Source organism: Equus caballus, chromosome 10 (genome assembly GCF_041296265.1).
Source record: "Equus caballus isolate H_3958 breed thoroughbred chromosome 10, TB-T2T, whole genome shotgun sequence".
Lineage (NCBI taxonomy): Eukaryota > Metazoa > Chordata > Mammalia > Perissodactyla > Equidae > Equus > Equus caballus.
The window spans coordinates 59865307-59892185 of record NC_091693.1 but is presented as its reverse complement, the minus strand read 5'-3'; the positions used below and the strand labels follow the sequence as shown (position 1 = coordinate 59892185).

General features: G+C 34.9%; 1 protein-coding gene across 7 annotated transcripts in view; it reads right to left on the bottom strand.

The window, feature by feature from the left end:
- GRIK2 (glutamate ionotropic receptor kainate type subunit 2) overlaps positions 1 to 26879 on the bottom strand; it is a 632322-nt gene that overhangs the window by 386110 nt on the left and 219333 nt on the right. For all 7 annotated transcript variants that reach the window (XR_011422112.1, XR_011422111.1, XM_001503914.7 and 4 more), the window contains exons 3-4: positions 23813 to 23980; positions 19759 to 20016 (exon numbers count right to left, since the gene is read on the bottom strand). Coding sequence is in view for 5 of the 7 variants with exons in the window: in XM_001503914.7 (XP_001503964.1) it covers positions 19759 to 20016; positions 23813 to 23980 (426 nt within the window). In the remaining 2 variants the exon portion in view is untranslated. The remainder of the gene's footprint in view (positions 1 to 19758; positions 20017 to 23812; positions 23981 to 26879) is intronic.

Genomic DNA, 26879 nt, shown 5'->3' with positions numbered 1-26879 from the left:
AATTAGTTTTAACTTCAAAAGATTTGTTGATGCCAATAATCCATAAATCAATCCATAAATCAAAATTGGGGTGAGTTTATTATAAGCCAGGTCTGACAACTATAGCCCAAGGACTTCTTTCCCCAAGGAAGGAAGGGCACCAAAGAAGTGAGGTGTACAGAGTGGTTTTATACTGTCTTGGAACAAAGAGCATACTTCACATATGATAGGAATGTCCCTTTTACAAAAGTCACAAGATTGCTTTGCTGGCACAGCAGATCAGTGGTCACAAGGTGAGCACAGCAGGTGGGTAATTATAATATCCTTAGTTTCTAGGAAGAGATGTTTATCCTTAACGAAATGCCTATATAGGGGAACATACATCCCTATCTTTAAGGGCATCATTCTTGTCTTTGGGACATTGTAAATGTTTAAAGCAGATGTACAATGCATGCTCAACAGGCCATGTTAGGCCCTTCTGGAAAAACAAAGTCCGGCCAAATTAGTTTAAACCAAATAGCTTCCTCAAATACTCCAATATATCCTATTGCTTTCCATTTATTTATCAGACTTATTCCTGGAAGATCTAGAGATGGCAAAGTGGCTCTTCCGGCCTTTGCTGCTCTCATCTGCAGCCCTAAAGCATGGTCTCTGCTCAGGCTTGGTACTGAGGACTTCCTTGGCTGGCTACTTCCACTCTTCTGCACCCTTTTCCTCCTCACAATAATGTTCTTTTTTTTCCCTTCTTCAGCTGCCTGGTGTCAGCAATCAGTGATCCGGGATTCATACTCTGAGCTCTCTCCTTTGACTCTTGGCTGACACCTGGTCTGATTTCCCTGGCCTTACCCTGAAGCGTGGTGACCCTGTTGGTACCTTGAACATTATGGAAGCTCATTTGCCTCTTGTCTGTAAATCTTAAATCTCCTATTTCATTATGGGGAGGACGTCCAGAATGCATCAGGAAGGAGACTCACTTCTAACAACTTATGAGAATACAGGTAAAAGCTCGAATGTGGCTTGTGCTTGCATGTGGACTGGGGTCACCTATGAAACTCTGGACTCATTATCAGTCAGCAAACATTTCTAAGGTGTACCAGAGGTTGGTTGCTAAACATTTTGAATGTTACGCCAACCTCCTGTGGCCTACTGAGACATATTGGATTGTCACAACTAAGGGTGGGGACTGCTGCTGACATCTAGAGGGTAGAGGCCAGGGATAACGCCAAATATCCTACAATGTATAGGACAGACCTCCACAACAAGGAATTATCTGGCCCCAATGTCAATAGTATCAAGGATGAGACACTTTGGCCTAAGCCTGGATATTTGAGACTGTATTTAGCATATCACAATGATATATAATGCTGCCTCTGCTTCCCATGCTGAATACTTTATGTCCTAGCCATAAGAAGTGTATTCCCGACATTAGGTAGATTTTCCATGATCTAACTTTACTTTGCTTGCCCTTTTACAATATAGCAGAGACTATTCATCTTTAGTAAAAAAAGCAAGTGACTGAGTGAGTTGTATAAGGGGCATTATGTATCCTTTTTATAGAGACAGTCTGCTTGTTCAGATATAATCTTTATCCTCTGTAAAACTGAAGATAATATATACCATTTACTCATCTCTGCTTATCTCTTATTTTTCTTTGCTGCAGTTTCTTATGTCTCATAAAATAAAACCCTGGCTTAATGCACACTTCCATAGCCTTGGAGAAAACTTTAAGTCCTCAAAAATGCAGAGAGTGCAAAAGTTGCAAAGATCATATATTATTACTTCTGTCTGATGTTTTCTGCCGGTCTTAGCACTTCTCCACCTGAAGTCAGGTGTCTACATCAGAGCAGAGTCACACAGAGATATGTGTAGAGAGCTGTGGATCCTGGGCTCTAGTTTAGTTCAGCTGCTAAGTCCTGCCTCATCTACCAATACATATAGAAGTTTGCTTCTTTTGTCATCACCCCTACTTGTGGTTTGTTGATTTTTTTCTTACCTGTGTTGGTTTGTGAGAAGACAGAGAGTTGTGAAGAACATGAGTGATGGATTCAACATTTGGGGTTCAAATCCTGATTCTGACAGTAGTATTTTACCTTGCAGAAGTTTCCTACTGTCTTTACAACTTGGATTCCACATTTGTGTATATGAGGACAATAAAATAGTTGTTGCAGAATGAAAAAAATAGGGCATGCATACTAAGCACTTGGACTATAAACAGCATGAGGCAATTTCTCAAAAGCAATTGTCATGATGATCATTATTGAAGTTTCTCTCTCCTGCACTGTATCTCTTTCCTTTCTCTCTCCTCTGAATTAATAGTAACGAGATAATTTCTTCTCCCAATGTCTCTGTTCTCTCCTTTCCATATATTCCTGGTTGAAGGTTGGACATTTTAAGATAATGCTGACCAAGATAGAAATGGAGCAGTTTTAATTTCTCTATCCGGCAGGCAATTTAATATATTCTACTGACAAAGAATCTCAAAAATCATCCTCAATTTTCTGTAGTGATATCTTTTGCAAATCTTTAAATGTAAGGGCAGAATATTTTCAGAAATGCTGCAGTTATAACATAAACAACTTGGTATGTTATTCTTACTGTTTTGTTTTTTATTTTCTATTTTTTTCTGGTATAATTGAAGTAAACTAAAGTGCACATATTTAAAGTGTAAAATTTGATTAGTTTTGACATCATGAAATCATCGCCACAGTCAAGACAAATATTTTTAACACCCACTACAGATTCCTCATGCTCCTTTCTAATTATGTTTACTTTTTACTTTAGCATAAGGCCAGGAGGTAAGAATTAATTAGATTTAGATCAACACAAGTAATTCTTACACTGTCTCAACTAGACATGCAGAATTATAATTAAATAACCGAGAAAATAACAAAACCTTTTCCTTTGAAATTCAAGTGAGACGTAGTTGTATCAGAACATGGGTTGTTGGACTCTGTAGTGTTTACTCATTTGTTCACTCAACAAACATGCACTGAGCATCTACTATGAGCCAGGTCCCATTCCAGGAGGTGAGAACACAATGCTAAAGAAGAGGAATTCCCTGGAACGGCTTATTGGGAAGAGAATCAATAAACTACAAATCTTATGAGAAGAGTAGCCAGTCCTAGATTAGGTTTTTTCTAATGTAATGAAAAACATAATGCAGAAATAGAAAATGCTGTCCAAAGCACTAAATTGTAATAGGTTTTATCACAAAAAAGAATTTGTCAATATCATTTATGTGTAATAAGGATTCAACAACAAAGCTGAATTATTGTACTTGACCCTGGTGTTAGGGTCTCCTCCACTTCTGCAGTGGAGAGCAGAAATACTACTCATATTCAAAATAACTGTAACATTAATGCAATTTAAAAATATCTTAACATCAAAATTCTTAGAAGGACAATGAGGACTAATCAAAAGCAGTGAAGTTCAAGATTTTTGTAAAGATAATAGTGCAGTAAAAATATAATCAACTTACAAAATCAGTTCTATAAAGAACGTTTCAGCTAATCAAATGAGTTCATATCTTTTTAAAGAACAACAGAATGTTGGCTTCCTTAGGGGAGATGGGGGTTTTATACTATGTTCCAGTTTTGTTGAACCCAAACGGTTTATATCTTAAAGGTACCAGATATTTTAAAATTTTAATAAGCAAACCTTTAGAAACACAAAACAACCCCTCTAGCATTTACTTTCAGCTTACTATGTGACACTTATTTTATATATATTGTCTCATGTGAATTCAAAACAGCCCTATTACGTATCATGCTTCCCCATTTAAGGGAGAAATTGATGATAGCCAGTTGACACATCTGGGGACAAAAACCTACAGTCTTATGATTACAAACTGAGTCATAACACAATCGTTACCGCCAGAAACACTAATCTCCTGAGAGAGATGGCAATAGTTTATAACTTTAGCAGAGTGAACATCTGTCACAATTAAGTTAGTAATTGACATGATGAATTAAACTTCCATATAAGAACAAGTATAGTTTAAAAGGTACATATCAAAATAGTTAATGACCTTTACCTTATTTTGGTAAGATTATGGTTGTTATAAGTTTTTTCCTTCTCATTGTTGTCAAGGCTTTTTACAACCAATATGTCTTACTTTTGCTACCAGTCAGGATAGGCTAAGTTATGTTTTGATATAAAATCTCAGTGGCTTCATGATATGCAAGTTTCTTTCTTTCTCCTACAGTTTGTCTAATGGATTGGTAGGGTTGCTCTGCGTGTTATAGTTACTTAAGGATCTCTCTCTCTGGACACATGCTCTCATCATCATCATGGTATGGTGAAGAAAATGTGACAAAGTGATCACTGGCTTTTAAAACATCCACCAAGAAGTGATTCAGTACTTTTGCTCACATTTCATTGGTGAAAGAAAACCGTGTGACTTTCCTAGCTTCAAAGAGGATGAGACAATGCAATTCTGTTCTGTGCCTGAACGCAGAACCAGATTTGGTGATTAGTACTTATAGCTTCAAAACTTAGTAACTTTTAAAGTTCTAAAATATGTTACATAATTTTAAAAAGTCTGCTTACTTAAAATTTAATTATGTTAATTTTTCCTAGAAAGTGTATTGATTCCTGGTAACTAACATTATGAAGCCTAAACCAAGATTGTCCCCAGTGTCCCTCTTGGAACCTACTTATGCCTCCAATTTATCCAGTGATACTTAGTCATCTCAAGTTCCAGGGTAAGGTCTGTCCTTAGGGTTGATTTGATTAACCTTCTTTAGTTCTTAAATGATTATATGCTCTGATTTTAGGGCCTGCCAGAACCTTCATGTTCTTTTTTGACCTACTGTTCTTACTCTTAGGCACCCCTAGCTGACATACCCTGTATTTCATCCACAGTAGAAGTCTCATGCTGCAAATTCACCATACTGTTTCATAGCTCTGTACTTCTGCATTTCCTATCCTACCTGCCCTTAGCCTGCCTTGAGAACCAGTTTAAATGTTATCTATATTCACTTTCTCTAACCAGCGGGTCTCCTTGCTCTCACCTCCTGTTTTGCCATAATACTGTTTCATGTAACTCTGTTTTACCACTTAGTACACTGTATTATAATTTATTTGCAAGACCAGATTATAAGTACTTGGAGAATGAGAAACATCTTATTCACATTTGCTTCTTCTTTGTCCAACAAAGTGCCTGATAAGGAATTAGTTTATGTAATCAGCATATGTCATCAGTATATAATAACCTCATGAAGAGGAAGATTATTTTTAAATAATAATTGCCTTCAAATTAAATATGTTGTTATTGGAGTTAATGAGAGATGACCTTCCTCCATGTACTATTGAGAGCTGAGGAAGAAGTGAGAACAAATTATAGAAGAATGGTGAAACTTAGCTGAAGTACATCTACTGTTTTAGGAACTCAAGTCCATAGAAGGTCTATGTTAGTTGACTGGCTATTAAATAAGCTAATAAATTGAAAAGTCAATGTTGTATCATTTACAAAGTATACTTTAATATAACTCAAATTTTCCTGGATTCTAAAAATATGAATACATCATCCAAAGCAAGCTACAGATTTAAGACAACCCCTATCAAAATCCCAATGGCATATTTTGCAAAAATAGAAATAATCCACCCTAAAATTCATTTGGAATCCCAAGAGATCCTGAATAGCTGAAGCAATCTTGAAAAATAAAAATAAAGCTGGAGGTCTCAAACTTATTGATTTTAAAACTTATTACTAAGCTACAGTAATCAAAATAGTATAGTACTAGCATAAAGAGAGATCAATCGAATAGAATAGAGAGGCTAGAAATAAACCATCATGTATGCATGTCAAGACCATTCAATGGAGAAAGGACAGTCTTTTCAACAAACGCTGTTAGGAAAACTGTATATCCACATGCAAAAGAAGAAAGTTGGATCCTTATCTTACACCATACACAAAAAATTAACTAAAAATGGATTAAAGATCTAAATGTAAGATGTAAAACTAAAAAAAAAATAGGGAAAAAGCCTCATCATATTGGATTTGGCAATGATTTCTTAGATATGATACCAAAGGCACAGGCAACAAAAGTAAAAATAGATAAACTGAACTACAAAATTAAAAACTTCTGTGCATCACAGGGTACAACAAACAGAGTGAAAAGGCAATCTATGGAATGGGAGAAAATATTTATAAATCCTATATCTCAGAAAGGAGTAATCTCCAGAATACATAGAAAACCTCTATCCCTCAACAACAAAAAATTCAAACAACCTAATTTAAAAATGGGCAAAGGACTTGCATAGACATTTCTCAAAAAAAAAAAATACACAAATGGCCAAGAAGCATATGAAAAAGATGTTCAACATGACTACTCATTAGGGAAATATAAATCTGAAACACAATGAGATATCACCTCACACCCGTCAGGATGGCTACTGTCAGAAAAAGTAAAAACAAAGCCAGAAAATCACGAGTGTCGGTGAGGATGTGGAGAAACTGGAAACCTTGTGCACTGTTGATGGGAATGTAAAATGATGGATCCTCTATGGAAACAGAATGGTGTTGCCTCAAAAAACTAAACACAGAATTACCATATTATCTAGCAATTCCACTTCTGGATACACATATCCAAAAGAATTAAGAACAGGTTCTTGAAGAGATATTTGTATACCCATGTTCATAGCAGCATTATTCATAATAGCCAAAAGGTGAAGTAACCAGTGTTCATCAATAGATGAATGGATAAACAAAATGTGGTAAATACATACAATGGAATATTATTCAGGCTTAAAAAAAGGAAGGAAATTCCAACAGATGCTACAACACGCATAAGTCTTGAGGATATTATTTTAAGTGAAAAAAGCCAGTCACAAAAAAGACAAATACTGTATGATTCTACTTATATGAGGTATCCAAAGTAGTCAGATTTGTAGAAACGGAAATTAGAATGGTGGTTGCCAAGGGCTAGGTGAAGAGAAATAGGGAGTTGCTGTTTAATTGTTATAGATTTTCAGTTTTGCAAGACGAAAAGTTCTAGAAATAGGTTGTACAACAATGTGAATATACTCAATACTATTAAACTGGACACTTAGAAATGGTTAAGATGGTAAATTTTATGTTATATGCATTTTACTAGAAATAAAAATTAAAATAAAATCTGAATACAATATTATGGTGTTCTATACTTGTTTTAAGACAACTACAACTAAACTCTGCACAAATGTTTAAGCATATCTCTACACTAAAATAATGACCAACAGAGTTATAAATAATGTTGTCAGTTCTACAAAGCCTTTTAGAGGCTATCCTAATCTCCTAAATAGTGAAGCAGTTACAAGAATACATTAAATAGTATTGAGGAAAATACACAGTTATGTAAACAATATCATAGTAGGTCACTGGGTGTATAAAATTTGTCCTGCACAATTTAGATTTAGTCTACTCTGCTAAAAAAAAGAGAGACTTTCAAAATTATTGCTTTAATGAGCAGAGAAAACCATTCTGTGTACCTCTGGTTTGCCATTAGCCTCTGCCAAGGCTCTTTGATTTTTGCTGTAGATTAAAGGCATAAGGAACCCTTTGTCAACAGTATAAAAGCTAAGACCTGGGCAGTGTTTGAAAACCCTTTAGATTGGCCTCCTTTTACCATATAAATAGAAATTCCTTTACCACATTGCTTCCTTTTTTCTCCAGCTATATTGAGATATAATTAACATGTAACTTTGTGTAAGTTTAAGGCGTACAACATGACGATTTGATACACATATACATTGCAAAATGATTACCACAATGGGGTTAGTTAATATCTCCATCATTTTTTGCTGGGAGAGATGAGAAAATTTAAGGTCTACTCTCTCAGCAACTTTCAAGTATATAATATGGTATTAGATATAGTTACCAATCTATAGATTAAATCCCCAGAATATATTTATTTTATAAGAGGAAATGTGTACCCTAAGACAATATCTCCCCACTTCCCCCAAATCGCAACCCTTGGTAACCACCAGTTTGTTGAGTTAAGCGTTTTTAGGTTCCACATATAAGTGAGATCATACAATGTTTGTATCTTGTCTGACTTATTTCACTTAGCATAATGTCCTCAAGGTCCATCCATGTTGCAAATGTCAGGATTTCCTTCTTTCTCATGACTGTGTAATATTCCATTATGTGTATGTGTGTGTGTGTGTGTGTGTGTGTGTGTATTCACATCTTCTTTATCCATCCATCCATAGATGAACAGTTAGGTTGTTTCTATATCTCAGCTATTTGTGAGTAATGCTGCAATGTACATGGGGATGCAGATAATTCTTTGGGATCCTGACTTTATTTCCTTTGGATATATACCCAGAAATAGGATTGCTGATCATACAGTGGTTCTATTTTTGATTTTTGGGGGAACCTCATACTATTCTCCATAGTGGCAGTATCAATTTACTTTCCCACCAACAGCGCACAAGGGTTCCCTTTTCTCCACATCCTCATTAGCACTTACCATTTGTCTTTTGTCTTTTTGGTATCAGCCATTCTAACAGGTGTGAGGTAATTATTTCAGTGTGCTTTTCATTTTCATTTCCCTGATGATTAGGGATGTTGAACATCTTTTCACGTACCTGTTATTCTTTTGATGTCTTCTTTGGAAAAATATCTATTCAGGTCCTTTGCCCATTTTTTAATTGGATTCTTTGTTTTTTTTGCTATTGAGTGTCTTGTTACTTCTTAATATATAATAGGTACTGTTTCTTTAAAGAATAGATAAAAAATGATGTTTAAATATTATGTTTAAAACATTGATCTAGTTCCTTGGCTGAGTTTCTAATGACACATGATGGTATTTAAAAGAAAAACTTTGCATCATCTGCTTAGGTCTCTCAATAAACCAGAAGATAGCTCTGACCTTCAGCCATACTTTAGGAAAGGAAATTATAGCTTGTCATTTCTCATTGTGTAATTAATAGGGTAATTAACAACTTAGTGTTAAGATTTCAAGGGCTGACTTAATTTTCTTTCTTTAATACCAACCCAATTATTTCAATTGGATAAAAGGATAAAAAGTTCATTGTGAAAATGGAACAGGAGATTTTTAAAAATGCCTAATTGACAAATCAGAATCATTACTAATGCAATTAGCACTTTTTGCAAAATTCTTTTAAAGTTAAATTAAAACGTAAAACTATTTGTAAATTTGCTGAAATAGATAATTATAAAACATTACATCAATGTTAGCTTATTCTAAATCTTATTAATTTACACTTGACAATTTTTTTTACATTTTAATGTTCTTCCTCCATATTAAAACTAATTTAAAACTGTTTAAAGTAAGGGCAAGAATATTTAACAAAATTAGCACTACTCAGTGTGGATCACAAATAAGTGATGGATAATTTTTTCAATGTGAACTCACTATAAACCATTCTAAGTTTGATTAAAATTTTTAAATTTGTATCTATACAATTGTGCCCTTGTTTATTACATTGACAAGTTTGACTCACCATCAATTATTTTTCAAAATATGATACTTTGCATATGATTCAAGATTCGATGGATCAGTGGTTCTCAAAGTGTGATTGCTAGACCAGCAGCATCACGATCACTCGGGAATTTATTAGAAAGAAAGACTCTCAGGCCACACCCTGCACCTACTAAATCGGAAACTGGGAGTACAGTGAGCAAGCAGTGTTCTAACTAGTTTTCCTAATGATTTTAGTGCATACTAAAGGTTGAGGACTACTACATCAGGTTATGATATAGGAAAAGTCATCCCCCCAAGCCACAGTGATTTAACAGAACGTAAGTTTATGTCTCATAAAAACAAAATCTCCTGTAGATCTAAATAATTCTCTAGGGCAGTCATCTTTGAGATTTTGGCTCAGCATTTTAGGATGCTTCAAACTTATAGCACAATTGGCATGGCAGGGAATGAGTAAGCTGAAGAATTAAGTACCAGGCAATTAAATGCTTCCACCTGGAAATGAACAAACCACTTCTGCTCACATTTCATCAACCAAAATAATCCAAGTCGCCACACCTAAATTAAAGGATTAGGGAGCTGCAATCCCCTGAGGTCTAGAAATAGAAATAACCAGATACAGGTAAATACTAGTAGTGCCTACCACAATTAGCTATGTTTCCTATTCCAAATGCAAGTCCTTGGGTACAACCCCAGAGTTACTGAATCATAGGAGGTAGTTTAGGAATCTCTAGTTTTAATAGTAGCCCAAGTAATCCCATTCCCTGAAACCAACTAAATTTAATAATCAGTGTTTGGATTTTAATTTTATTATCTGTTATGCAATAAATTTTATTTTATCAAAATGAAGATGATTGGGTTTACAGAAATGTAAGTACTTACGAATAGTAAAATAACACTTTGGTTGTTATATGGGGGCAGGGAGAGGTGTATTTTAGGTTTCTTAATGTCATTAGCTTTTACTAGTCAAGGCTCTGTTTATCACAGGATAGATTTAGTATATGTGTAATGCATTTACACGAAAAAATTATTTCTTGAGTTCCTTTTTGAGTTACTGAAATGTCTGAAATACTATTAGAGTGGACATTGTGCCATCTCCAATTTGGAAGAATTCTGAAATAATATGGACAATTAGCTTGTCTAGAACTTGAGTGTTAATTCTTTCTTGCCTTCTCAAAATTTTGGGTTCTGGATAGTTATGTCTCCAGATATACCTTTTATATCTCATATTTAAAACAAGATAAACACTTACACAAGGTTAAGTAGGAAACATAAAACATTTTAGAAGGCAGTTGTGTTAACCTGATGTATCACAAGTTTTCAAACCTAGGTTTCTAGGTTTTAATGTATTCAGATCTGGATATTTGAAAAAGTATTTCTTTGTTTTTTTTTTAAAGATTGGCACCTGAGCTAACAACTGTTGCCAATCTATTTTTTTTTTCTTTCTGCTTTTTCTCCCCAAATCCTCCCAGTACATAGTTGTACATCTTAGTTGCAGGTCCTTCTAGTTGTGGCATGTGGGACGCTGCCTCAATGTGGCCTGATGAGTGATGCCATGTCCGCGCCCAGGATCTGAACCAGCGAAACCCTGGGCCGCCTAGCAGATCACGTGAACTTAACCACTCAGCCACGGGGCCAGCCCCTTGAAAAAGTATTTCTGGTACAAAATCAATTTACTTTTAATGAAGTATCCAATAAATGATCTATTACATTTTGCAGAAATGGATATATGTTAGCCTTATTTCTCTTCTTCTTTACCTGAAGCTTTATTGCAATTAAAAATGAATGTTCTCATTTTTTTTTAGGGGTCAGTGCTATGGACCACAATCATTACTAAGTAAGTAATATAAAAGCGAGCCTCTGTGTGAACAAGTCTCTACACTGAGTTATTTTAAAGACAGGGGCCGGCCTGGTGGCGCAGCAGTTAAGTGCATACGTTCCACTTGGGCGGCCCGGGGTTCACCGGTTCGGATCTGGGTGCAGACGTGGCACCAATCGGCAAGCCATGCTGTGGTAGGCGTCCCACATAGAAAGCAGAGGAAGATGGGCATGGATGTTAGCTCAGGGTCAGTCTTCCTCAGCTAAAAGAGGAGGATTGATGGCAGTTAGCTCAGGGCTAATATTCCTCAAAAAAAAAAAAAAAAAGAAATGACATTACTGTTGCCAAGAAAATGATGGAACATATACATATATAATAATACATGCACATATATACATATATAAACAAACATACACATATAAAACAAATGCCAGATGTCACAAAAATCTTCAGTTTTCAGAGTTCTCCAAAACTCCTCCAAATTTGAAAAAAAAAGAATTTTTGTTTTGTTCACCCTTGTTCTCCAGGACCTAGAATAGTGCTGACACATAGTAAATGCTTGATAATTATTTGTTGAATAATAAAAAAACAAATGAAGAAATGAATAGATAAATGAATTAATTATAAAATACTTAGAGCTCTCATGCCCAGGAAAGCATCACCACTAAATGGGTTATGTGAGTATGCTAAAAATTCAATTTACATAGAACTGAAGATAAACTACTTTATCAACTAAACTAACACTTGGGTCAGATGCACAAAGAATAGAATTACCACTTCACACAAGTAGGAGTCAGGGAAGGTGTCCTCACATTTATACTTTCTAAAAATGCTTTAAGGTGTATCTTGTGTCTTGAAGGTGGTGACTAGATCACCAAATGGGAAAGGCATACCAGGCAGAGAGAAAAATTTGTTCACAGCCCAGAGACTTAAGACAGTAGCGGATGATTGGTAAAGGAGAACCAGAATTATTCAAGGAAAGTGTAGCATAAATATCGAGAGAAAAAATACCAGGGAAATAAAATCAGAGAGGCATGAGTGCCAATGACGGAGACTGCATGTGTCATGCTGCAGAATTAGAATTCATTCTTTTGAGAATTGAGAAGCCACTAAACAGCTTTGAGGCTTGGGAATGACATCACCAGACTATCATTTCAAAAAGAGACCATTTTGTCTGCATCAGATAGATGAGCTGAAATAGAGCAGTGGGCACAACATGGTCTAGGCGGTATATGATAAGGATGTTAACTAAGACAGGCAGTGGGGATGCAGGATAGAGGTAACGTTGAGAAATATGAGATAAAAATGAAAAGTATTAAGTGATTGATTGGAATTGAGGGATGAGAGAAAGACAAGAATCTAGAACGATCACTAGTGATCTAACTGGGCAACCCAATGAAGAGGGAAATTTAGAAGAAAAACCAAGTTTTGCGGTAAGGATAATGCGTTTGGCTTTTCTCATGTTGGGTTAGATATACCCGTGAGACATCCAAAGAAGGATGATCAGTGGGTGGCTGGATCAGCAGTATGGAACTTGGTAGAAACAACTGAAGATGTAGATCGGTGAGTCGACAGCATCCAGGCAGAGGAAGGCATGAGTCAGATGAAAGGCTTTAGGGAGAATGAGGTAAATGAGTAGAAAACAAGAAGCTTGGGAATAAAACCTTGAACAATATCAGTTTTTAGGAGCAGGGGAAAAAAAGGAGTTTAAGAGAGTATGAGAATGGGAATAAATAACTGAAAAGAAGGAGTTAAGAAGGACAGAATGATGGCACAGAAGTCAGAGTAGGAGAGTTTTATTTTTTCCCTAAAGAAGGGAGTGGTCAAAATTGTCAAATGCATCAGAGAAATAATATAAGCACCGCCCTTTCCCCTGTGCTGCATGGAGAGGGAGGCAGACAAGAACAGGAAAAGGCTAGGGGGAAAGGAGCTGACCAAGAGGCTCAGGCCAATATGTTGCTGATTTAAATTTAGAACATTTAAATGGCAGTGTTTTGCAGTGTCTGACCATCAGCAGGGAATTATTCTCACTTGAAGATTTTTTTCTTTTTCAAAAAAGGCAAATATTATTCATTACTGAGGTCTGTTGTGAGACATGCCCCTTCTATTTCTTTAGACCTATATATGTATCTATGTCACTATCTGCAGAAATACCTATTGTGTGATCTTTGAGGATTTAGAAACGTTATTTTTGTATTTTAGTGTTGGCATACATTTTAAAGATTTTAAAACTTAGAGGAAGAATTAGTTCTTTAAAGACCTTTAAAAATATTCACTATCATGTGATCAGAACCAAAGCAATAATATTCCAAATAATTTTTATGCTTGCTTAAATAGGAATAAAGAAACTACATTCAAGCAAAAGCAACTTTGTGGGAACACTAATACAGCAAGCTATGTAATCAGCTATATCCAAATAATTAGGTTTAACTCATAATTGCTAATTGTATTTGCACTTGGAATTAGAGAACTTGAAGTTTTGTACCTAGAATGTGCAACATATAATCATTTTAGATTCAAATTACCCCACTCCCTGAAATAAAATTGAAATTATTTGGTATATGTTTTACAATTCAAAAAATGTTATATTATTCAAAAATTAGTGTCTTCCAGGAATATATACTTTAATATTAACTTATTCTTTTGAATTATTTTATTTTATCTTATTTAAACACACGCCCATGATAAAATAAAGTTTTACTAGTAATTGACTTTACATTTTATTAAACTAACTCCAAAAGCACAACATATTGGCCTGAGCCTCTTTGTCAGCTCCTTTCCCCCTAGCCTTTTCCTGTTCTTATCTGCCTCCCTCTCCATGAAGCACAGGGGAAAGGACAGTGTTAATATTATCTCTCTCTCACATTTGACAATTTTGACCACTCTCTTCTTTAGGGAAAAAAGAAAACTCTCCTACTCTGGCTTCTGTGCCATCATTCTGTCCTTGTTAACTCCTTCTATATTGTTCTACCTGAAGTAGGTATTATCTTCAGTTTACAAATGCATCAGCTCAGGCTTTTTAAAGTCAAATAACTTGCTGAAATTTACACAACTGAGCCAGGATTTCAATGCAGAATGTTCTGACATCAAAGACCATAGTAATCACGATAGTCGATAGTCGAGGCTGCTGGATGTCTCTCTATCTATGTCCTTTTCTGAGTTTCTAGGAAAGGAACTGGATGGGTATATGCCCATCCCTGAGGGACTCAATGGTGGTTTGGAAAGCAGAATCATACCATGCAAACATGGCTGGCACTGCTATCATCATGCAGATTCCAGGGTGCGGGTGAGGAGGAAAGGCAGAGTAGCTAGTAAAAAGCTCTTTGTGATTTCTCCTATGCCGGCATTTAATAAATTCTCCCATGCTGGCCTTTAATAAATTCTCCCTCATCATTTCCCATCTTCCTTATTTCTGATGCTCAGTCATAATGAAGTGCTTGCAATTTCCTGACAAACTGGCTCCCTTAGGCATCCTCACCTTTACACATGTTGTATCCTTCAGCCTCTTTTCTAGTTGAAACATTGCTACTTGTCCTTCCTGATAACTTCATGATTATGTCACCTTCTCCAAACCTCTCCTCTGCCTTCTCTAGGCAGCTTTAAAACCTTCCTCTCCTAAGCTACCACAATATTGTTTTCTTGTCTCTATCTGCACTTGTTACACTATAATAATGTCCTGCACATGTTCTCTCTCCCTCTCACTCCGAGCCCATGGAGTTAGTCAAAGTTTTATGTACAATACTGTCCTTTGTACCTAATGTAGCACATGGTATACAGAAGATGCTTGATAATGATTGTCCAAACAAGTACATGAGTAATTATACGTTTAATTACAGTTGAAATAAGATATAAGCACAATTCACTCTTGCTTTCTTATAAAATTTTTGAAATGATAAAAGAAATCTTGTCTATTCGTCTGAAAATTATTGTTGAATCTATTTACTCAATGGCAAGTACTAAAAAGCTACCTAACCTGAATTGACCTTGGGTTGATTACTTAATCCATTGGAGTCTTTTTGTCCAAACAATGGATATAATACCTCTTTATTCATTCATTTCTAGATATTTATTAAGATACTTCCATGAGCCAGGCAACATCTAGGTGATAGAATGGTGAGAAGCCTTAGGATTCATCCTTCTCAGATGTGTATTCCGTCCAGTGGAAAATACAGCCAAGAAAAGTCATTCATAATATGATGAATGTTCTCATGGGGAAGGTCATGGGAGTACCACGGAGCTAAGGAGGTGTTGGGGGAGACCTATTCCAGGCTTGGGAGTTGGAGTAAGGGTAGCCTTTTTTGGTGACATCTAAGCCAGATGGTATACATGAGCATGCATGTGCAAATGCACATGTGTACATGTGTGTGCACTTAGTGGGCTGGAGGAGTCGGGGCCAGAATGAGACCTTTTCAGGTGGACAGAATAGTATTTTCAGCAACTGAAAGAAGTTTAATGTCTCAATTGAAAAGACATGAGTGAGGGCTTTAGACTCAAATGTCATTGGGGAGGTTCAGGGACTTGAACACATCAGGTCTCTTAAGGCTTTTTAAAAAGTTTTGAATTTTCTTTGGAGCAATGAGAAGCCATTAAAGGGAGAACACATCAGAAGTGCATTTTTAAAAATTACTTTAACTGCAGTGTGGAGACTGGATTAGTGGACGCAGACTTGAAGTAGGGAGACCAGTTAGGAGGCTGTTAGTGATAATCCAGGTGACGGATGAAGGTGATCTTGACCCAGCAAGTGGCAGAGGATGGAAGAAATGGATAGATTTGAGAGGTCATGGAGGTGTAGAATTGACAACCATTAGAGCTTGATTGTGGGGCTGAAGAGAGGAAGAAATCAAGGAAGATGTTCAGGTTTTTCTCTTGATCTGCTGGTGGCAGAAGAACCAGTCACAGGAGGAAGCAGAATGGTGGGGTGATAACCTGTTTCCTCTTGGACTCATAGAATTGTTTAGACGATTAAGGGAAATAGTTCATATAATTGCAACTAGCATGATGCCTCGTGCATTATAGCTCCTTTTTATGGTCATGTTCATCTCTTCTCTTTTCCGAAGTTGTACCAGTAATTTAGTAACAAAACTGGGAATAGAATCCTAGGATTCTACCTTCCAGTCCAGAGTTCTTTGTTAATGGACTGCTGATCTATAAACAAAGATGAAACACATGGATTTTAAAGCAAATATTCACAACTTATCCTGGAATTGCTTATAAGCTGACAGTTATCCAACTTATTTTTAGTTTATATTTAAAATGAATCATATGTTCCAAAATGACTGACAGAAACACAGCTTTGTTTCTGAAGCCAATTCTTTTTCATCATTTTTGGACATCATTCAGAGCTATAACAGACTTTCAGGGTGTTTAAAATCATTCATCCACGACAACAACAAATGCTAATTATCATAAAAAATAAACAGCTCCTGTTAACATCATTCTAAGAATTTCTCCTACTCCAGCACTATATTTCATCTATCATCCCATCTGTTTTGGGGGTGGGAACAAAGGCTGGATGAAAGTATAATTATCATGTATCAAACTGGACAACACAACAAAATAGAAATGAATATAAATGGGAGGAATAGCATACATAATAAATAAATCTGAAAAGGGAAAAAGGAAATGTAAATAAAATGGCAAATGTGTCCTGGAGTAATAAGCAGATACATAAGTCCATAATGGAGTCAATAATGTTTATCTTGTTGGGTATGAGGTAGATTTTTTCCCATTTCAGTTCACAGTCCGAGATATAATCAGATTTCCTCCCACGTGACCAAAAAGTCAGGTTGTTTACTTGGGAAGTTTACAAAGTCTATCTGATGAATTCCCTTATTAAAATTCTACCTTGAAACTTTTAAACCTATCCAAAAAGACATCAAAAAAGTCCACTTCCGTATAGTTACGAATACATTTTAAAGGGAATCTTCTATCTTAGAGTTCTATCCTATAAAAAATCAAGAAGAGCCAAGTTCTCAAAAGTGTGTTTGTTAAATTAAATGACACTACCAGTGTCCAGTTACAAATGCAATTACCTCATTACAAAGAATAATAAAAACATCAACAATCACGTATGCCTAAATAGGAACTGGAAGTTCAACTGGCCTATATTCAAACCTGTAATTGTTCCTGGCGTGTAGCAGGTGCTCAATCAATATTTTTTGAAATAAATATTGCATAAAATAGAGTAATCATAAGCCTTTTTTTCCTCAGAGGATTTCTAAGGTATACCTACTCTACAAATAATTCTGTAGTGATGCTCACTCAGCATTAATATTTAAATAATCAAAGACTTTTGGAATTTCCAAGAATCTATGTCGCTTTCCAAGTGAAGAGGGTGGCAAAGTTTCTTTCAAATATTAATAAATATTTTAATAAATTTAACCTGAGGCCAAAGTTTCAAATATATATTCATCTAATTAAGTCATATTTCTCCATTTAAATTTTCCTCAATGATATAAATGTTTATAACATTATTTAAAGCAGAAGATCAATTACATATGATACTTTCCTTTACTAAATTGTGATATGACCTTGATCTCAAATCCCATTATCTCCTTACAAACAGAATAGTGAAGAAAGGTGGTATAGCCAGACACATTTTGAACATTTGCCAATTTTCTTTCTACTATGGGGAGTTTTAAGATAATAAGAAATAAATACAAGATGTCAAATGTACAACATCCATATGTGTATATATGCATATGTGTATTGTGTGTGTGCATGTATAGATAAGGATATGTGATATATGGGCAGCATTCACCTGAATTATATCAGAGGGAATGGAGAAGTCAATAACCCATGGATTCCCAATGCACATGTATTCATTTTTATATATTTCTGTATATGATCATCCACAAACATATGTGGACCAATTTATAACTGAGGATGCCCTGGACCATCACATTGTACAACCCCAGAGAAATCATTCACATAAAACCTGCCATTCACAATTTGGCATACAGAACTTTACCAATGACAGAAAAGTAATGATTTAGGAATAAAACATAACACAATAAACTTAATATGTCTAATTTGAGCTAAAAGACACATGAAAGGTACTTAGGTTATTTTTTAAAACTTTTGTTGATGTATTTCTAAGTTAAAATTATTTATAAACATTTTACTTTTTTTAATCAGAAAGCAAAATTCTTCTATTTAGACTCAATCTTTCTTATCCCAATGAACATGTTTTAAAAATTATTTTCATTGTTTTCTCTTTCCTGTAACTCCCTGTTCCCTGTTCTCTTGGGAGAGTTCCTATCTGTCAATTTGCAGATGGTCAATTTTATTGGCAAATGGACTAATTTCTGCACACAGTTCTAAATACTGCATGCACGAACAAAGTGTGCTCCTGGCATACTTTGGAAGAACTTAAATTCAAATTGATTTCAATTTTGATGTAAACATGAAGGTACAGTGAAATGTCTTAGAATAAAATATTTTTACATTCTAATTTAAAGAGCACTATTTAAACCGTTGATAAACATCTTAATGTGAAATTCCTTATCACTATATAATAACCAAAATAGTATGTATTTCCTTCATCCACGTAACTTCCAAGGAAAATTAATAATTTATTCTTACTGTTTACTTTCTTGCTTTTTCCTTCTTCTTCTACATAGCCCCCAGTACATAGTTGTATATTCTAGTTGTGGGTCCTTCTGGCTCTGCTATGTGGGACACCACCTCAGCATGGCCTGATGAGTGGTGCCATGTTTGTGCCCAGGATCCAAACCAGCAAAACCCTGGGCTGCCAAAGCGGAGCATATGAACTTAACCACTGGACCATGAAGCCAGCCCCTACTGTTTACTTTCTTAAGTTTATCTATGAGACTTGTTTTAATGGATACCATTCATATATAAAAATAATAACATACACTAAAACAAGAAAGCGCAGACAACCTCTAACCAGCAAATATTCGTTAAAATATTCATTGACGACACTAAAATAAATACCACTTAGTAATTCTATTTTCCAAGTCCCTAAATTGTGTCTATACATAATTCCAAAAACTTTGAATATTTCTATGAGTATTATATTGTTTCAAATTTGAGCCAAAACTTTGTTAAACTTTAGCACATTATACAAATATAAGGTCATATACCTTCTTTGCACATAAACAGCTCGACAAAATATTAAGCCAAAATTCTGAATTTCTTGATAAGTTTTAGTGACAGCTAATCATGAGGCTTGACTTTGGGAAACCATCCTGAACCTAGCAGAAAAATTCTTTGAATATATATTTCAATATTATATTTCACACTATCTTTATCCTTCTACCAATATATAGTTCACACTAGTTAACTCTTCACACAAAAAATGTGTTTATTTTACAGATACAGAGGAAAAGTATAGGATTTAGGTGTTCTTTGTTTGCGTGTGTGAAATAGCGTTGATGTTTCATTCCAAATGTCTTTCCATCTCTTAATTTAAAAAGCAAAATGAAACCAGAATACAGTCAGAACTCAAATGGGTTTCAGAAAATCATCTACATTTAAAGCCTAGCCCCAAAGGCTGCTGGTTTTTCTTACCAGTGCTGTCATCGTACACAACTGTAACAGTTTTCCACTTGAAGAACTGCACCAAGTCCAAAATGGCCCGGCTGAGCGAAGAGAAGTCTGGGTAGAGACTGACATAGAAGGAATCTTTGTTGTCTGACACCTGGTGCTTCCAGCGGGTCTGTATGTGGGGAACTCCCAGAGCATTGCAGATGGACTGCACAGCATTTGCTGAAGAGCTGTGTGAAGGCCCAAAGATGGCAGCCACCCCAAGAGACAGCTGATCACAGGCTGAAGAGGAGATAGAAGTCTGTCAGTAACGAGACGGGAGATGCCAGTGTGCCAACATTACCACATTATTATTGTAAACCCAGAGGCATTAGCCTGAAGAAAGATTAGTTTTTCTTTAATAAAACATCTACATTTAGCTAATTTTACATTTTTTCTAACTCCAAACATTTTCAGTTTGTTAGAAGGGCAATTCACTCAGACACCTGCAGCTCAATGTTCAAACAATTCTACAAATGATATCAAGGGAGGAAGAGAGGGAAGGAGAAAGACAGAGGAGGAATATTCTAGAATTTAAGGGGGGGGGGTGTTCATTTTGGGAGAATAGTTCATATCAGGGAGTTAGGAGAACAAAGTTTCTTTCCAAATTCACTGGCATCCTCTATAGTTTCAAATTCTTAATCAGAAGCCATTTGGTGTCCCCCGTCTCCATCCAAAAAGCTATGGCCACATATAGCTAAATATTTGCACGTATCTGATGACATTCATCAAGCTAAGTATTCAAACACCCATACAAATCCTGATATAGCCCATAGAGGGCGATTTCATGTAGACTAATCTCATTGAGTAGAAAGAACATCAAAATCATTAGATACGTATTTAATCATCTTTATTTGACTTTTGGGTACTATAGGTCTTTTATATTATTCTAAATTATTTTTTAAAGTTTATATTTACTTGTAGGAAATTTTTTTCTAATCAATAATAACTACAGTAATTAAGAGAGGCATAAACAAACTGAAAGGTATTCAGATGAGAATAGATGGACTGTGACAAGACGTGAAACTCTATAAGGTACACTGAAGCAACTAGTGAGTTTGGGCCCAGAAAGTAAATAACTATTGGAAACATGAAAATCATCTTTAAATATTTGAATGTCTGGCCTGTGAAAGGGACTTAAGTTTGTTTCATTTGACTAGAAAAGGAAGAATTAGGGCAAATGGTTAGAAACTTCTCACAAATTTTAATGCAATTTAAATTAAAAAAAAAATTGAAAGGGAAGTAGGAAATGTCCAAAAATGAAAGTCTTCTCCAAGAGGTGATGGTTGGCCCATCCCTGCAAACATTTAAACAGGACGAAGGAGAATTGTTATTGGGATTTAGGCATCTATTAGGGGTTCAGACCAAATCCCTCCAAAATAGTTTATGATTCTACTGTCTGAAATTTTCTGAGAGTTTCCTTCAGCGATTTTGCTGCATAAAATACAATGTAATAATTGGCCAGCCTGAGAGGCCTAATGGTTAAGTTCAGTGCATTCCACTTCAGTGGCCTGGGTTCAGGTCCTGGGCATGGACCCATACCTCTTGTCTGTCAGTGGCCATGCTGTGGTGGCGGCTCACATACAAACAGAGGAAGATTGGCAACAGATGTTAGCTCACAGTGAATCTTTCTCAGGAAAAAATAAATAAATGTGATGGATGGATTCTTAAGCATAGAGATGTTTAATAACAATAAATAAATTTTAGTTGAAAAAAAACCCTACTTGTTTAAACTCTCTCCAAAAATTCAATATAATCTAAATAAGTTATTTTTTACTAGGAGATTCTTACTTTTTAAATAAGGATTGGAATTTTGAATTAGTAGAAAGGTTGGAGCCTGAAATTTTTCACTCACAATTTTTCACCAGGTTTTTGATGTCACAAATCAAGAAAAGTTAAAAACTTTATATTAATTTATATAGAATGTTCTGAAGTGTGTTTCAAATAAGAAATAGAGTTTCCAGTTATTAGAGGAGTCATTTAAAAGCAATGTATGTATCAAATAATAAGTCAAGCTCTAATGGATCAAAATACTGATTTATTGAGCAAAACAGTATTACCTATTAAAAGTGTAAGACTATGGATCAGAAAAAATTTAAACATTTAATTTTTTATTATTTTCTTGCCTTGGAAAAAGAATTTTAAAAAACTTAGAGAATGCCCAAATTAATTATTTATTTTATAATTAATCATTAATATCATTATTAATATATACATATATTGAGCCCTCACAGGTTCAGAAACTATATTAGATCTCTCCCTCCATCATCCTTTTACAGATTGCTGTGCTCTCCAACCACCAATAGCTCAACAAGCAAGAGCATAACAAGATAAGATACAAACCACCCTCTCAACATTTCACAAAAGAAGTTACTCATACACTTATTTGAGCTTTACCTCGCTTCAGGTAAAAGTCATTTAAGGAATTTAATTCCCAATGGATTTTTAATGAGTGACAAAGTTTATAAATCCCTTCTAATATTTTGGAAACCAAACGAGTTTAACACCTCATAATTTTGCTAGGGCATTTCCAAGACAGTAACCTGCTTGTTCTTAGAACATTCCCGTCTGTCTTTTTACATTGCTTCTTTGAAGTTACCATTAAGAAATCTATTACTATTTTATTTATACTGCACTCATATCCCATATTCTTTGGTCTAAATATTTCAGTTCAGATAGAGCTTCTTCTTTCTAATGGGAATAATCATGAACTATGTCACTAATCAAATGCACTTGTCTTGCAGTTAATGACTTATTTTGCAATTATGATGACAAATGTAGTATTTCACAATAACCTTTACCCTTTTTTTCAGCCTTTAAAACATTTCATCACCCTGACATGGTTCTGAAATGTGGAAACTTATTTGTATTCATAAAGACATGAATTCAAAAGGCAGGCAGAATATAGGCTTTGATAAACATTAGTTAGCTGGGGAAAAGAAGGATACTTTCATCTCAAGAAATACTCTACCTTATCAGTTGCTATTAATATTAATGAAACTAGAAGAAATCTGGACCAAGTTAGAATTATAAATAATTATGTACATTTCCATCAATGTAAGGCAGCTAATAAAACAATATTAGCATTACAGAAAAGCAAACATTGTTTTAAAACTATGAATTTAGAACAGATGCTTTGGAAGACCACTCCTTTGAGAAAAATCTATGTTATGAAATTCAATTCCTGTTACACGAATGCTAAGTAGGCAAAAGAAAAGATCACCTACTTAGGTAAAGTAAGATGATGGAAATGTCTCTCAAAATACATTTACTACCAAGACTGTTGTTTGGTCAAAATAATGCCTTGATAATATTTTCTTTATTACCTTCCTTCATACATAAGCGTTAAATTCATATTTCACAAAGTTATTTTCCTAGTCTTCTAATTTAAAACACAGTTTAACAACATTAAAAGAGGAGCAAAATTCACGAAACATTCTAATTACTTCCACATATAATCCAATTTTCATTTATTGGCCATTAATCTTCAGCTACAAGAAGAAACATCAAGTGGTTACAAAAATGGGCATGGAGTATTCACAAACGAAAAGTTGTTCAAAATTTTCCAATAAAGTTTTAAGATTGGGCTGACTTTTTTGAAGTCACTTGGAACCACAAAACTTTCAAGGCAATCAGTAAATTGAGACCACAGTAACAATACAAGGGAATTGACAGATAATTCATATAAAGGTAAAAGAATGGATTGCAAAACTTGAGAAAGTTCACTGATGTATATTATTTTATTTAGTGGGTTCATGGAAATAGGGATAGTTTAGTAACAAAACAGAAGGATTAAAGGGGAAAAAAACAATTTCACTATTGCAGACCTAATTGCATTTCAAGTTATACGCAAATTTTTTGCAATAGGTAATCATATCACCTTACCTTCCCTAAGAAAATTTATGTGCACTTTGGAAAGAAACATTTGCATGAAAATATTCCTAATGACTTGTTAATTACGTTTGCAATTAAGAAATCTCTTAAGAATACCTGGAAATTTGAATTGCAGAAAATATAATGTTAAATATCTATCAGTTACCTTTCTTGGATGCTTCAAAACTGTCATAGAGGTTTATCTTCTGGGTGTCATAAGTGAGAGTGGTATTGGGCAACAAAGTTCTGTTTCTGTTGATTGTGTTCACAGCAAATCTGAATGCAAGTTCCTCAGCTCCCATTGGGCCAGACTCCACATATTCAAAAATACCACCTGGCAAAAAAAGGAATAATCACACAGTTCTTACAAGATAGAGAAAATGTGGGAAGTTTTCTGTACTTTTATGTAGGTATGTGTGCACTTGTGTGTGTGTGTGTGATTTCAGTACACAGAGTTCTGTGCTTATCTTTTCTATGAACTTCAATATTTGGGATGTGCCCTTTTAGATAAATCCACATTGGCAAAATTTCTTTGGTATTGCTACCAAAATTTAACACGATCTAAATATGATTTTGCCTCTTTTCTTCAGTAATTGCTTCTTTTAGCACCTATGTATATATAGATCTTGCCTTAAGTACAGAACATTATCCCTTAAAATTTTGCACACAGCTCCAGAATAATCAATCCTCTACATTGTTATAAAGCTATAAAGTTAAGCATTGGGAAAATTGTATTAAATTTGTGTCCATTAACTCAGAAATCAGGATTCTTTAGCCCAATTTTTATGGTACTCATTATATTAAAAGCCTAAAATACATATTCACTCGCAAATTCCAGCATCTTACTTCCAGGAAAAAAGAACAAAGTAGCATTTCTCTATTTGTTTTACTCTAAATCTTTTTTCAGAAGATACTTGACATTTGTGAAGGATAACTCTCCCAAAAGATGCAAGTCCCTTAATCAATGAATAACGTTGTAACATATAATTTTGGTCATAAAATGTAGAGTACAATTTAAAAACATGTCCTTTCCATTTGTCACTTTCCACCAGCTGTGTCTCGGTCAGTTCCCTCATTCTTGTCCCAGCCATCCTTCCTCCTGATAGCATCTCTCTTCAGTTATGAGTGACCTAACCAGGACCTTGCCCTACAACAGAACCTCTTCCTTATTGTTCCTTTGATGAATGGAATGAAAGGGGAAGCACCTGATACCTGACACCTTCTGTCCTTGAGAAACGAGTACTTTTAAAATAGAGAGCATTTATCTTTCTCTCTTTCAAATTTCACACCACGTACTCTCAGCATGGTCATTCACAAATTAAACTCCCTTGAATAAGCCATTTTCATAGCTTGTAATTCATACCTCATCAACAGTCTTTTGACACATGAATGTCAGGTGACTATACTATCTGCAAACTATCTATTCTAAATTAGTCAGAAGTCATGGTATGGTAACAACACCTCTAAATAGGAAGAATTAGGACTCAAAAAGATACTACAGTGATTGGACAAATTTGCAATCAGGAAGAAATAGAAAATTTGTTATTTGACACCACAGCAGTTTAAAATATTTCTCTTATCCTTTTAACTAAATTGATAGTGTAGTTTCCAGAGTAATCAACTTATTGTGAAATAGTACCCTGAATATATTTAAAATCTTTGGTGACTTAAGCTAAGCAGAAAGATAATATGTATTTACATGCCTAATGAACCAAACTAGATGTCTTGCATAAGTGGAGAATAGTAATGTGATCATGGACTCTGGAGCCAAACTGTATTTACACTCTGGCTCTGCCACTTGCCATTTGTATACATTTGGGCAGTTGCTTAAATCCTCAGTCTGAGTTTCTTCATCTTGAAGAAAGGGGTGATAATAGAGGCTATTGCTGATTTGCTGTAAAGATTAAATGTTATCCCATAACAAAGCACTTAGAACAGTGGCTGCCACAGAGTAAGCACTTGGTAAGTGTTTAAGGTTTCACTGAATCTTCAAAGCAATCTTAAGTAGTATCATTCTACAGGAAAGAATCCTTTGGTCAAAGCTCATACAGTTATCAAGTGATAAAGCTAAATTAGAATCCATTCACTCCTGACTTCAAAGCCCTTGCCTATTCCACTAAAAACTAGTAGTTTTCTTTAAAATTTCATTCAGGCAAAATACATAGAACTTCCTAAAATGTGAGATATGATGACTTTAGTAAGAATATGTAATTAGAAATGTAAGATCTCACATATGGAGCAGAAAAATAATTGAGCAATTGGAAAGTGCTTATAAAAGTTAATTAGGAATAAAGAATCAATGATAGAAATGCAAACCTGTAGTTGTTTCTTAATGTCAAAATAAATGAAAAACTGAATCTCTTACTTTCCTGAGTTCAAATTGTAGTTTCTATGTAGTATAAATACAAAATAAAGATACAGAAATAGTCACAATTTGATGACGGTGGGTTACAACTTTCCTAACATTACATCTCTTCAAAATAAATAATTCAAATTCAACTTTGATATATTTATCACTGGGGTTTGAATATTTAAAGAAGTCTTCGTAATTCCTTAGGATAACCCATTTTCTACCTTAATTAAATAAAATGAATAATTAACTTTTATTGATCCAGAGCCAGAGTTTAAAATTTTGTATTAAAAAAACAAAAACATCCAGACAGTGCAAGCTTTTCAGGCAAAATATCTTCTATAACACCTCCCAATCACATTAACTCAAGAAAAGAGAGGTTATCCCAGATATGTACAAAGCAGGTATTGTCAGGGAGGGTAAAAAAAAATCTAGTAAAGAATTGCTTTCAAAAAAGTTGGGGGGGACCAGTCCCATGGCTGGTTGGTTAAGTTCTCTCGCTCCGCTTGGAGGCCCGGGCTTCGCCAGTTCGGATCCTGGGAGCTGATCTACATACCTCTCATCAAGCCATGCTGTGGTGGCGTACCACATAGAAGAACTAGAATGACCTACCATTAGGATATACAACTCTGTACTGGGGCTTTGGGGAGAAAAAGAAAAAAAAAAGAGGAAGATTGGCAACAGATCTTAGTTCAGGGCCAATCTTCTTCACCAAGATAAATAAATAAATAAATAACCCACGAACATTACTAAAAAAAAAAAAAAGTGGGGTGGGTGCCTCAAGCTTATGTGGGGCAAAAAGAGATGTTTTATAATTCTATTTAAGTGTCTGGAAAGTTTTAATAATGTCCAACATGTTAACTGATCAAAGAAGAAAAAAGTG